At 35.9% G+C, this 13,735-nt stretch overlaps 2 protein-coding genes across 3 annotated transcripts; both read left to right on the top strand.

Annotated features, from left to right (window-relative positions):
• The first annotated feature begins 206 nt into the window (after positions 1 to 206).
• Positions 207 to 7,416, top strand: LOC104086466 (uncharacterized). Its single transcript, XM_009590725.4, has 4 exons — positions 207 to 822; positions 3,780 to 4,265; positions 4,652 to 5,167; positions 6,765 to 7,416. The coding sequence occupies exons 1-4, from the start codon at positions 313 to 315 to the stop codon at positions 6,846 to 6,848; spliced, it is 1,596 nt and encodes a 531-aa protein (XP_009589020.2). The 5' UTR covers positions 207 to 312; the 3' UTR covers positions 6,849 to 7,416.
• A 1,885-nt stretch (positions 7,417 to 9,301) lies between these two features.
• LOC104110076 (patatin-like protein 2) lies at positions 9,302 to 12,762 on the top strand. Of its 2 annotated transcripts, none has more exons than XM_009619502.4 (7): positions 9,302 to 9,580; positions 10,011 to 10,195; positions 10,303 to 10,489; positions 10,611 to 10,772; positions 11,331 to 11,633; positions 12,022 to 12,197; positions 12,504 to 12,762. In XM_009619502.4, the coding sequence occupies exons 1-7, from the start codon at positions 9,431 to 9,433 to the stop codon at positions 12,601 to 12,603; spliced, it is 1,263 nt and encodes a 420-aa protein (XP_009617797.1). In that variant the 5' UTR covers positions 9,302 to 9,430; the 3' UTR covers positions 12,604 to 12,762. The 2 variants fall into 2 exon arrangements, with proteins under 2 accessions (XP_009617797.1, XP_033515597.1); XM_033659706.2 differs by having other exon boundaries at positions 9,442 to 9,580; positions 10,042 to 10,195.
• The last annotated feature ends 973 nt before the right edge of the window (positions 12,763 to 13,735 follow it).

Raw genomic sequence — 13,735 nt, 5'->3', positions numbered from 1 at the left:
AATTTTTAAAAAAATTAATCCAAATTATTTTTTAATAAATAATAATTATTTTATTTTAACCATTTTAATGACGCTACAAATTACTAATATGAACGGAATAAGGTGCAAATTATAAAAAAGAACATACATCTTAGGTGTAAAACCCGAAAAACTCACACAGAACCCATCTGCAGCATTCACTAGTAAGCCACCCCCCAGCGCCGTTTTGCTTTGCCCCTTATATTTTTATTTTTTTGGGGCCTTTTTTCCCAAGTCTTCTCTTCTCTATAAACCCGCCTACCTTTTGCAACCCTCTTTTAACTCTCATCATCTATGGCTTCCTCACCCGAAGAAAATCGCCGACGGCCGATCGACGACGACGACGACGACGAGACCGAACCCGACGAAGACGTCGATTACGAAGAAATCGTGGAAGAAGACGAAGATGAAGATGAAGAAGAAGAAGTACAGCCCAAGCCAGTTACCGAAGAATCTCGAATGCGTTCCGATAGGGTTAAAATGGAGAGTTTATTCCGGCGGCTATCGTCAGAGCGAGTACCTTTACGAGTCCACGATGTGATTATTAAAGGCAATACTAAGACTAAAGAATCACTCATCGAAGCTGAGGTAGAAGCCCTAAAAAATGCCACAACTGTTCAGGAGCTGCTTAAGGCGGCTAGTATTGCTAATGCGAGACTTCAACAGTTCGATATTTTCGATTCCGTTAATATTACTCTTGATTCCGGCCCACCGGAGCTGCCTGGGACTACTAATGTGGTTGTTGAGGTTGTGGAAAGTGAAAATCCACTTACCGGAAGTGTTGGAGTTTTTTCCAAGCCTGAGGTATTTTATGAATTACTCCATTCTTCTGAGTTTGATTATACGTTTAAATTCAAACTATACCGGTTGGTTGATGTGTGAATGAGGAACATGTGACACTTTGCAATTAAAACATTTAATTGGCTGCACTACAATGAATAACTCAGAAAAATGTGCTCCTGTTCATGTTCAATATTTGTCCCTTATTCAACCACTATACTCTAATAACTTTGATATGTCAGTTCCTTGTTTCATCTGTTTTAAGCTTGGAATGACAGCCAGTTGAACAGCCTAGGTAAGTGACTGCTTTATTCGCGGACTTGGACATCTATGTGTATCTACAGTGTAACCTGTGGGTTCACTGGATCCAGTAGTTTTTGCAGGCCCTGTGTATGTATTAAGAAATTCACTAAATATTTATAAATATTTGGCTGTGAACCTAGTTATTATCGTATATTAACTTGAGGTCGTTGTAGGAACCCATAAACTTCAAATCCTAGGTCCGCATCTGTCTATATTAAAATCTATTATCCAGCATCTCGTTGTTGGCATGTTCCCAAGTTCCAATCACTTTCTAGCATGAGTGTGAACATGATATCCATGTTCCCCTTTGATATGATATATGGTTAAATTTTCTCCTCGTAGTATGGACTTCTCCTCAACTTTCATACAGTCATTTGTCTGTGACTCTTCTGAGTTACCTTCCATGCAGTAATTGATTTGTTGGATCAGACAATTTCCATTTCCTCCCTTTCCTCTAATTTCGGCCATCCGGTGTTCTTTATTGTTGCCGTGGCATCTTTACTTGAATAGTCCTATTTCTTAGAGTCAGCCAAGTTTTGTCTGTCATGGATGTATGAAGATTTGCAAAATTATTCTCATGATTTATGTCTCATTTCTATCTTGATCGCCCTATCTTTGATCAAAACTTAGCTGAGTTATTACAGTTAACTAGGTTCAGATCGTTACCCCTTTTCTGCTGTTGGTAACCTCATATACTAGAAAGAAAATGGAGAAAGATCTGCTGTTGGTAACCTCATATACTCTCGTTTTGCTTTAATAGCTCTTTGCACCTGCTTACTCCTTTATCATGATTCTTATGGTTGAAGTCCTAGGCTTTTAGATGTACCCAGAACTCCATTTGCTACTTTTTCTAATGCAACCTATCATTTCTTTCCGAAGGATGTCTGTATTGGCTTCTAAATGTCATCCTCCTTCCTTCACTATCTTGTCACTGAATGCTATCTGGTTTATGCATTTTAGCTTCTCCCACCAAATTTTTGGCTCCTCGTAGCTCTTCTAACTCTTTAGCTTCACATCCAACCTCCAGGACCATTAGGTGGCTAGGGCTACTTTTGTATGATTTTGCAATTATTATGTGTCTTATTGCTTGTGTCTCGTCGTGTTCTTTATATGGACATCCGAGGAAGGGGTCCATTCCCTTGACTCGTACTCACGAGAATTTTACTCCACGAGAAATTGAACAAAAGGATGCTGAATTAGCCTATTTCTTGCGTGTACTTTCAAATATTATCAACTGTGATTACTTCTTTTAAAATAAGTATTGGTTAAAACTAGATCATAAGTTAGAGGAGCCTCTAGACAGCCTTCCACTTATGCATTTTCGGCTGCCACAACTATTTCTCCATGTCTTTGGTCGAAACTGTTGCTCTATTTAGTTATATGTCCTTGCAGATCTCTCCCAAGAACTAATAAAGTTCTGTTGGTCATTACCTGTCAAAAAAATAAAAAATAAATTCTGTTGGTCATTTGAATCCCGTGGATGAAGGTATAGTATCTTCCCAATTTAGTTTAATTTCATCATCCAATGGTATTTGTAGACCATAGACATTAATGATACTGTTCCCTTAATAGTCTTAACGGGATTGTGAAAAAGGAAAAAAGAAAAAGAAGAAGAGAACTTGTCTTGGATTGGTTCTTGAAGCTTCCGTCTTCCATTTTCCTCTCTTTTTTTGTACTCTTCTCATCCCCTTTAACACCCTAAATACCGAGATTCATAAGCATCACAGAATTGGATAAATATTCCACACTACTAACCTAAACATACGATGAATCTAGAGCATTCTAGCTTATAACTATTTTTAGTCCCTTGATCAAGTCAAATTAATGAGCAGCTTTAGCTTGTATGTAAGCAGGAAAGTCTGTCTCAGAAAATTATGAAAACAGGAAAGTAAACTATGTTGGAAAAAGTTATTGATTAAAGGAACACTTATTTTTTGATAAGGATGATTGAAGGAACAACATCTGCATATTATCGTTGAAATAGTCTCTCCGAAATAGTTTACAATCTCCAAAAAGAAAAGTGGTGCTACTTCATCAAAAAAAAATAAAGTGGTGCTGGAATTCTTTCTTTCAGAAATTTGGCGGTTACTGCACAATGAAAGAATGTGCTTCTTGTCCCACATGAAAAAGTCTATTTCTCAATTTCCAGAGAGAAGTATCTGTTAGAAATCTCTAGGGCTTCATTAACATTGCTAGAATGAGGGTAAAGAGTAATTGGAAAAGTTGTTGAAACTCAGAGTAGGAATCAACATTTAGAGGAGGGACTCATTGCACAAATTGTAATTTCGTGAAGTAAAATAAGGGAAGACCTTTCAGAACTTTTACTGGAAATTCAAATTGAGATAAGGGCCTCAATAGCAAACCCTGATATTATGAAGGATAAAAATAGAATAAGAGTTTCTCGGGATATTTGCCAAAGACCTAATATTTAAAGAAGAGAGTCAATAACCAAAGTTTGATACTATAGAGAGATGAGAGAAAAGACTCAAGCTGTTATGTTTTTTTCACTTCAGTTTGCATGTGTAACTAAAATCTGTTCTGTGATCTTGCTATTGGTGAACTATTGGGTTCTCTCACGTGGTGTGTGAACATGCTTCGGAATTATGGAAGCAGCGTGCTTACATCAGTTGCTGTTTTTTCTCTTGGAATTTGATTAAAATTTCAATTTGCTTCTGTAGGCTAGAGCTTGGTCGCTTGAAGGTTCATTGAAGCTGAAAAACTTGTTAGGTTATGGGGATATATGGGATGGGTCTTTGGCTTATGGCTGGGACCTGACTTCAGAGGTTAGTGCTGGTGTGTGTCTACCCAGATTCAAAAGATTGATCACCCCTGTGACAGCTCGATTATCTCTTCTTTCTCAAGATTGGCTGAAGTTCTCCTCTTACAAAGAACGAGCTTTGGGACTTTCTCTTGGCCTACTGTCATCCAGAAGGCATGATTTGGCATACAGTCTCTCTTGGCGAGCCTTGACTGACCCATCACAAATGTCATCGAGAGCAGTGAGGAGACAGCTTGGACATAGTTTAATTTCAGCTCTAAAGTATACATTTAAAATTGATAGGAGAAACTCTCCTCTGAGACCAACCCGAGGATATGCCTTTCTTTCGTCTTCTCAAATTGGTGGCCTCCTACCAGATCACCGGGGGTTACGCTTTCTCCGTCAGGTTCGTACAGTTCACTGTCTGTTATTTTTTCTCTTTTTTTTTTTCTTTCTCAAATAGATTTTCCGTCTGTGTGACTGAAATCTCTTTAAGTTTTTCTTAAATAACTTTGTTACTATCTAGGTTTCTTTTGATGTTGAACAGTTAGATTTAACTGCAGTTTTCCTTCTACCCATTCTGTTTTGTTGTTTCAGATGTAATCTATATCTCACTCTCATTTAGATCGACTGCTAGTGGCAGTAGAATAGTTTTGTAACTCGTTATCGCCATCTTGCCTGGTATCTATCAATCATATATTTCCCACCATTATGACAGTCTGATTCTGAACCTATATATGCTTCTGAACTATCAGATCCACAGTATAACAAAACTTATGGATTTCTGAACAGGAGTTGGACTTCCGCTATGCTTTACCTCTGGGATTTTATAATGCTGCTCTCAACATTGGAATTTCTGCTGGTGTAACTGTCCCATGGGGGAGTGGGTCCTTAAGTCTGCCTACCTTTTTACCTGAGAAATTTTTTCTGGGTGGTAATTCCTCTCCAGTTTGTGCACTTGGGGGGCCATCATCTTTATTGGGCTTCAAGACCAGGGGATTGGGACCTGCTGAACCTAGAAGGCAAGTTGTAGAGAATTCCAGTGATGAGAGCTATGATGCAGCTTCTGCAATGGATTTTGTGGGAGGAGATCTCGCTGTTACTGCTTTTGCGGACCTTTCTTTTGATCTACCATTGCGGGTATTGAGAGAAGCTGGGATTCATGGCCATGCTTTTGCTTGTACCGGAAGCCTGAACAAATTAACAGAAAATGCGTATAAAGATTTGTCTTTACAGAAATTCCATGAATCATTCCGAGCTTCAGCTGGATTTGGTGTCATTGTACCGACCAAGCTCTTCCGAATGGAGGTAAGTAATCCATGTTAAGATCTGCTTGTGGATTTTCCTTCTTCGCTGTGAAATTTGTTCCCTTGTCCATTATGCACATACAAGCTACATGTCTTTTTTGCTGTTGCACAATTCAAAACACGGGAGTTTCCACTTCTGGGGGTAAAGAACAAAAGTGAGACTCAATTCTGACCCCCTGATAAATAATATGGTGTCTTTGGACAGGTCATCCTGGTAAAAGATGGGTGGAGGAGAGGGCAGAGAGTGAGGTTCTGGAGGAGTGAGGGGGTTTGGGAGAGGAATGTTGTCAAGAATGTTCCTAGAAGAATTTTCTTGAAAGACATTGCTCAGTGATGCACCTCAACCATTGAAGTAAATAATCTGTTGGGAAAAGATTGAATTAATAGTTGGGAAAAGATTGAATTAATAGTTTGGTTAGGCTAGTCTTTCTGCTATGTGGAGCCTATGATGGCTTGCTATCTTGACTTAGGAAATAAGAATAGAAATTAAAGAAACTGTTTCTTTTTTTAACCTTTATCATGGGTTCGAACAAAAGCATGGTACTTAAGTGGAGAAGGGTAGAGGGCTGAGCTCCCGTGCGCCATAGGCCCTCGGGGATCTTTCAGTTATAAAAAAAAGAAATGTTCCTTTTTTCCTCGGGGTTTTTGGGAAAAGGTGAGTTGGGGTTTGGGGGGGGGGGGCACTTGCTCAGTTTCTTTGCATTAGCTACTGAAGTGAAGATGCTGCTTTGGGATTTATTACTCAGTGTTGTTAAAAACTCGCTTGAGGCGCACTTAAAACCTGAAACTAGTTGTAGCGCAAGCTGGATGTTTCCCCTCACTTAGATAGTGCGTTAGTGCATATACTAAGGTGTGTCTTGTCGCTCATAGGGCTGCACCCAGGAGGGCGACATGACATGATATTCATAGCTCGTAAATTGAAAGAATGAATGTGTGAGCTTTTAGGAACGAGAAATTCAGGATTTAGTGTAAGAAAACTATTTTGTAAATTTAAATAAGAAACAAAGAGGGTATTTTTGCATCTGAAATTTGTACATGGTTTTCAAAATTGGCCTTTCATCACTTCATACATTGCACTTAATTGTATAATTTTTCAATTCCATTATCCATATAAATGCCTTTTGGTTTTATAGTATTTTGCTTGCATTGACAAGGGAGAGGTATATCCTATTGGTAAAGGACCCTCCACTCCAAACCTTTGGTTGGAGGTTGAGTCACCAATGGAGCAAAGTGAGAAGAAGCAAGTGGTGCACTTCTGTGTTGGGTGGCTGGTTTTACCAAGCAAAAAAAGTTTTAATTCTTTTTCTTGTATCACATATAAATTTTTATTTGCTCTTCAATTGCGCTTGTCTCCACTAAAGCTCCTTCAGAAATGCTATGTGCTTTGAGCAATAAGCCCAACAAATTTTGGCAGTTTCCTATGTTTCTTGCCTTTTGGCAACACCTATGGCTCGATGATTATCTAAATCTGAATTTGGTATTAGATGTTCAGACACATAAATGTAATTTGATAAGAGTCGAAATTACAGGATGATATTGGACATAAATTCTTTGAACTATTCTGTCTCAAGTGCTTGACATTTTGATTATATCACCAGGTTAATTACTGCTACATACTGAAGCAGCAAGAGCATGACCGAGGGAAGACTGGTGTGCAGTTCAACTTCTCCTCATCTTTCTAGAAGCTCAACATTGCATGTTATGTTCCCAGTTGTGAATTGATAACGGCATAATTTTCTTCCAGTAAAATTGACATAGTTTTATCCCCCATTTCTCTGTTTTATCTGAGATGCGAATTTAGCCGGCCCCAGTTTCAAACTCTGGACATTTTTCAACCCACTGTTACAAGCAAATAATTGGTGGCGAGTATTAGTATACATGGTTTCCCTCCGACTGGAATTTTATGGACGATGAATACTGTGATTTTCTAGCCAGGTGAAAAGATCCTCTGCCCCAACTTCCCGTTTGTTTATTGCTGATTCACTTCTTCTCGGAATTCAGCTTTCGAATTGATGATTTCGATGTGCTATACCCTTGTATGAAGAAACTCACTCAATGAGGAGGACCATTACAGTTCCTACGATATGTTTGCAGGATTCCTAAGAGATTTGCTCCTTCTGCATGTCTTCAGTTGTCCAAAATTGTTAGCTTTTAGAAATGATGATTTATTTACTTTTGAAAACCAAATAAACGAAAAGATAGAATGACATTCATGTATCAAAATGTTGGGTTATGATTTTTCCAAGTTTATGCTGGTTTTCATGTTTTCAGTTTATCAAGGCATTTAGATAAACAATCAAGTTATTACATGTCAAAAAAGTAATAAAAATTATCACATACCAATTAAAAGGAGAATAAGAAATTCATTACATGAAATAAATGAATAACACGACCTCTGTGCCGTGACCTAAGCCTGACCCTGCAAATCGTAACAACATTAGGCATTACACACACAAAATTGTATTCTTTACCAAATGGAAGTACTTGAAAACTTAGTCATTTTTAAATACTAAACCCAGTTCTCCATTTCCTTTAGAAACCTGTAGCTAGCTAGCTAATTTCTCATTTTTATTAAAAGAAAAAAAATAAGAACATAGTATGTAGTGTAAAAATAAATATCTATGGGAACTTTACCCAAATACTTAACTGCCGTTTCATCCTATCCGTTTCATAATGCAATTTCAGCCGTCTGAGAAAGTGGGTAGGGCCAATATAGGTTGTATAAATTCAGGTCCATTGACTTAATCTTCATTAAATATAATGAAATAACCTAAATTTGTAGACAAGAGAGAATGTCCTATGGTTAGCTATTGCTTTTGACACACGTTACTGGTTGCGGAAACAAATGCGCGTATAGTAGCATAAATGACAAGAACATGTCATATAGAGAAACTACTCAATAGGGTCATGATTTACATTAATGGAGAATGGTATGACGATTATATAGACAAGAGATATATTCAGGATTTGAATTTTCGTGTTCCTACGACAATCTCAATCTATATATACAATAATTATTGAGTTTACAGTTAAATATTTATAGATATTTAATGAATTTCTTAATACAAAAATCAGAGGTAAGTAATCAACAATTGACTACACATATGAATTACATTCCAGGACGTCCTTATAGTTTGAAATTACTCTAGTTATAAATAATCTTTGAGATATAAAGAAATAGAATACCAAATGTTCTGATGCATGTGATTTAAGTGAGGGAATTAAAGAGGTACATTATATTAAAAAGCATTGTTTACTCTTCTACTTAGAAAATTATCATGTTTGCAATAGTATTATCGAGTATAAGATGACAGTGTTTTATGTGTTTTCGTAGGGAAAATCTCTTTCGACGTTGATTAGTAAACTACTAAACTTATGCCAAACTTCCCATTTAACCAATAAATTAAAGAAGCTTGAAAAGTTCACCTTCAATGATAGGGAGTACAAGAGACTAGTCATACTCGTCGTATGCAACAAGAGATATGCTCTTGACGACTTTGACTATTTCTCTCAATTCAATCTCATTTCTTTCACGATAAGAAATATTAGCACTTAAAATAAAAAAGTTAAGACTAAGAATAAGGCAAATAATCTCAGAAGGTTAGGTTACCATGCACCAACGGATGAAGCGGGATGCATATAAGATTTCTTGGTCATTAATTAAAGGTCTCGGATTCGAGCTCTAGAGTAGAGAAATTTTTGGTTGCGAGCGCTTACGTGCCCTGTACAGCGAATCCGGTCACCAAGTTCCGGATACCAAATGATTGAACCAAGAAAACAAAAAAAGATACACTAGTTTGACAAATCAAATCTAAGAAAGTCCATAGTACTTAGATGTGGTCCAATCCATAACCACACAAACTTGTACGAGTAATAATACTTTACGCTGGCGGCTTTAATCTTGCATGCTGAACAAGATATATTTTCAGTGTAAAAGTCCAATTTAATTGAATAATACCAATTCTCTAGCTTCATTTCACGATACTCAGTCCTTATTGCTACATGTTTCCCAGAATTTTCTTTAACTTTTCATTGAAACATCTCCATTTGATAAGTCAATCATTGACCCTTAAGTCACCAAGTCTCTCGATCGAGAGCGAGGCCTATAAATATGTTTCCTTATGCATTGCAAAAGATATCATAAACTACTTCAATAATATTCTCATAATACACTCACTTCATAAGTTCAACAGTTTTGTCCAAGCCTTCTAGCTTCATTTCGAATCAGTTTTATTACCCTCTTTTGATTAGAATATCAGTTTAGATGACTAAATTACCACAAATGGAGAGAAAAGCATCTCAAATCCAACCTCCAACTTACGGAGACTTGATCACTGTTCTTAGCATTGATGGAGGTGGCATTCGAGGAATTATTCCAGCTACCATTCTCAGTTTTCTTGAATCCCAACTTCAGGTCAAATTTCTTATATATTCATTTGTATTATACTATATAATGATCGATTCATTTCCTCTTTTATGGCTTTAATTTTTGCATGTTGTAACAACCCAGTCCCACTATTGATATTGTCCGTCTTGGGTTTTCAACTTTTCATATAAAAGATAGAGTATAAAAAATATTACCAATCCCTGGAACCTGGCCCCTTTAAGGATAAAACTAGGTTCGTTCGATATCTCAAACTTAATTATCTTTACATGGCAATCGAAGATAGCATAGAAAGAAGATAACCAATCCATGCCCATCTGTATACGTCAAAGTCAATCATATCAAGTATAATTAGGTAGCTAGATCTCTAACCTCAACCCAAATCGGACAATATCACTAGTGACTGCACTGCACTGTAACACATACATGACAAATAAAATTGATAGCATGAAATTTACAGGAGTTAGATGGTAATGATGCGAGACTTGCAGATTACTTTGACGTGATTGCTGGAACGAGCACTGGTGGTCTTGTGACGGCCATGTTAACTGCTCCTGACGAAAATGATCGTCCACTTTATGCAGCCAAAGATATTACACCATTCTACTTAGAACACTGTCCAAAGATCTTTCCACAAAAGAAATGGTATATATACAACTATATAAATTGCTCTCTGGTACTGTACATTTCCATTCTTTTTGTGCTAACGCTAAACTGAATTTTACAATTTTGATGAATTAACAAATATGTAGCGGTTTGTTTGCTCCAATTGGGAACATGGTGCAAGCTATAATAGGACCAAAATACGATGGAAAATACCTGCATGAAGTCGTCAAGGAGAAGTTGAAAGATACTCGTCTTAGCAATACGATTACTAACGTTGTCATTCCCACTTTTGATATCAAGAAATTGCAGCCAACCATCTTCTCCACTTATGAGGTACATCTCCGTATTAATTCATCACTTAATAATATTATATGGTTTGACGCAAACGTGAGTACATGTTTACATTTTATTTAGTTTTGAATTACCAAATGGGATCTTTATTATTTGAATGCAGACGAAACGTTCGGCATGTTATGATGCAAAACTGTCTGATATTTGTATCAGTACATCAGCAGCTCCTACTTATCTTCCTGCTCATTATTTTAAAGTTGAGGATACCAAAGGCAATGTAAAAGAACATCATCTCATTGATGGTGGTGTTGCTGCAAATAATCCGGTATATATACACTTTTACTACTCTTTTAGTCCTGATTTATTTGGTGGTGTTTGAATTTTGAGACTTAAAATTAAACGAGTTTGTCTTTGACCACAATCTTTTTATATGCCTTTTTAATATTATAGATTATTAATTATTGTATCTTATATTACTTTTTATGTTGTTTTCAAATATATAATTCTTATTTCAGAAAAATTAAAGATTTTATGTTCGAATTTTATGTCAGAATTCAGTCAAAATTAGAAGTTAGACTCTCAAAATTTGATCAGTGCTACGTACATACATCAGGAAAGAGGTAGTATTACTAAAGAAGAGCTAACCTAAATAGCTAAATTACTTAACCTAAAAATAGCTAGTGAATATATATATATATATATATATATATATATATATATATATATATATATATATATATGTGTGTGTGTGTGTGTGTGTAAATAGTGAAATCAGGCGGCTATTTGTGTAAAAATCCCATTACTGAATACTCTATCTCTCTTCGTTTTAACTAATTTTGATTTTTTCAGGCACTAAGAATATCTTGGCATATGTTTTCTGCAGGCTTTGATTGCAATATCGGAAGTAAGCAAAGAAATTTTGAAGGACAATCCAGATTTCTTCCCAATAAAACCAATGGATTACGGGCGTTTTCTTGTAATATCAATAGGGACAGGATCTGCAAAATGGGAACATAAATATAATGCATCAATGGCAGCCAAATGGGGTATTGTGAATTGGTTATTTCACAAAGGTTCCACACCACTAATTGAAGTGTTCTTCCAATCAAGTGCTGATTTGGTTGATTACCATAATTCTGTTGTTTTCCAAGCTTTACACAGTGATAATAATTACCTTCGAATTCAAGTATGTAGTGTCATTTTTATTCTTAATTATGTTTTCTTTTTTTTTATAGTGGAAGGGGAGACTTGGAACAACGGTCAAGTTTTCTTCGTGTGACCTATAGGTCACGGGTTCGAGTCATAAAATTAGCCACTGATACTTATATCAGGATAGACTGCCTACATCATACCCCCTTGGGGTGCGGCCCTTCCTCGAACCTTGTGTGAACGCGAGATGGTTTGTGCGGGTTCGAGCCGTCGAATCAGCCACCGATACTTGCATCATGGTAGACTGTCCCCCTTGGGGTACAGTCCTTCCCCGAACCCCGTGTGAACGCGAGATACTTTTTGTATCGGAACTGCCCTAATTATAGTGGTTGATTAATATTTTTCTTTGTTATTGAAATTAACAGGAGGATGAACTGAGCGGAACAGAAGCCTCAGTGGATATAGCCACAAAGGAAAATTTGGAAAGGCTAGTGGAAATAGGGCAAAATTTACTAAAAAAGCCACTTTCAAGGGTAAATTTGGAAACAGGTTTGACGGAACCAATTCCTAAAGGAGGAACTAATGAAGAAGCCCTTATAAGGTATTAAAACATTGATAATACTTTGATAAATTAAGAGTGGGAAATATGTCAAAAGTTTTAAAACAAAATTACGCTTTTATTGGCTACATGTGCAAAATGGTAAACTTTGTGTATAAAAAACAGGGACAGCTAGAAAAGGTGTTAGAAAAGCTCTCTCTTGTCCTTTGTGTATAATATAATTTAATTTGTTATCTGAGTACGTAATTAAGTTAAACTTAATATATACAATCACTTGAAGCTATCTTAATTGGAAAATATGAAAATAAGTTAACTCATTTAGTGTTTGTATATTCTTTTTGGTGACAGGTTTGCAAGGTTATTGGTGAATGAAAGAAGACTTCGTGAATCAAGATCGCCACTTACTAAGAAAGTTTCGAAGAAATACAGTCTATCAAGAAAATTCTAGCAATTTGTTAATTATATTAATCCCGACGAGATTACCTTTTTTGTTTTTGGGATTAGATATAGGGTATTCTTTATAAAATTTATTTATTTATTTGCAGCAATAGTTTAGAAGTGCGTTCACCACCATTTAATTTGACATATGAAAGAAATGCTTCGTAGAGTAGTATGTTGTATATAACCCCCCCCCCCCCCCCCGCGTAATTCATACTAATATAAATGTGTTTTACTCATGATATTCTGTTGGAGTTACTTGTTTTGATATGGACCAGGCCCAACGAACAGTGAAGGCCCAACATAGTATAGCGGCAGATGTAGCCCAAATGTATACTTGTATTTGTTTTAAAAACACTTTATTCATTTATGAGGAATTTTGAGAAACCACTTAATTTCTTATAGCTATTATATACATAATTACTTCCTATAGCTACTATTCAGTTATTACGGTAGTGTATTCGCGCTACTGTATTCATGAATACAGTAGCAAAAGTCGCTTAAAAAATAAGGGGTTACAGTTGTACGCGACTGTATTCACATGTATTCATGCCACATATTCATGAATATAGTAACAACAATCATTTTAAAAATAGGTATGTCCAGCTGTCTAATAATGGAAATAGGATTAATTAGTTAGAATGATCCTATTAATAAGAATAATTTTTCAGTTGTATATAACTGTTGTATTTAATGTATTTCAATATTTGTTTTTACTGTTGCATTTATTAGATTCAATGTTTGTATTTGCTGTATTCGCTATTTTGTATTCAGTGTATTCAAATGTATTTGTATTAACAATATTTTAATTATTCCTAATACATGTTATTACTGTTGTATTCATTGTATTTCATTTGTTGTATTCACTGTATTTCTATTTGTATTAAGTGTATTTTACTGTATTTACTATATTATAGAATTAAATGTATTTACTGTTTATATTCTGTTCTATTTCAATGTTTGTGTTCAATGTATTTCAATATTTATATCATATATTCATGCATATTATATGTACAGTATGCATGAATACATCTTCATAGAGTAAGGTTCTGGAGGAGTGAGGGAGTTTGGAAGAGGAATGTTCATAGAAGAATTTTCTTGAAAGACATTGCTCAGTGATGCACCTCAACCGTTGAAGCAAA

This window comes from Nicotiana tomentosiformis, chromosome 4 (assembly GCF_000390325.3).
Source record: "Nicotiana tomentosiformis chromosome 4, ASM39032v3, whole genome shotgun sequence".
Taxonomy (NCBI): Eukaryota; Viridiplantae; Streptophyta; class Magnoliopsida; order Solanales; family Solanaceae; genus Nicotiana; species Nicotiana tomentosiformis.
This window is presented reverse-complemented; position numbering and strand designations above follow the sequence as displayed.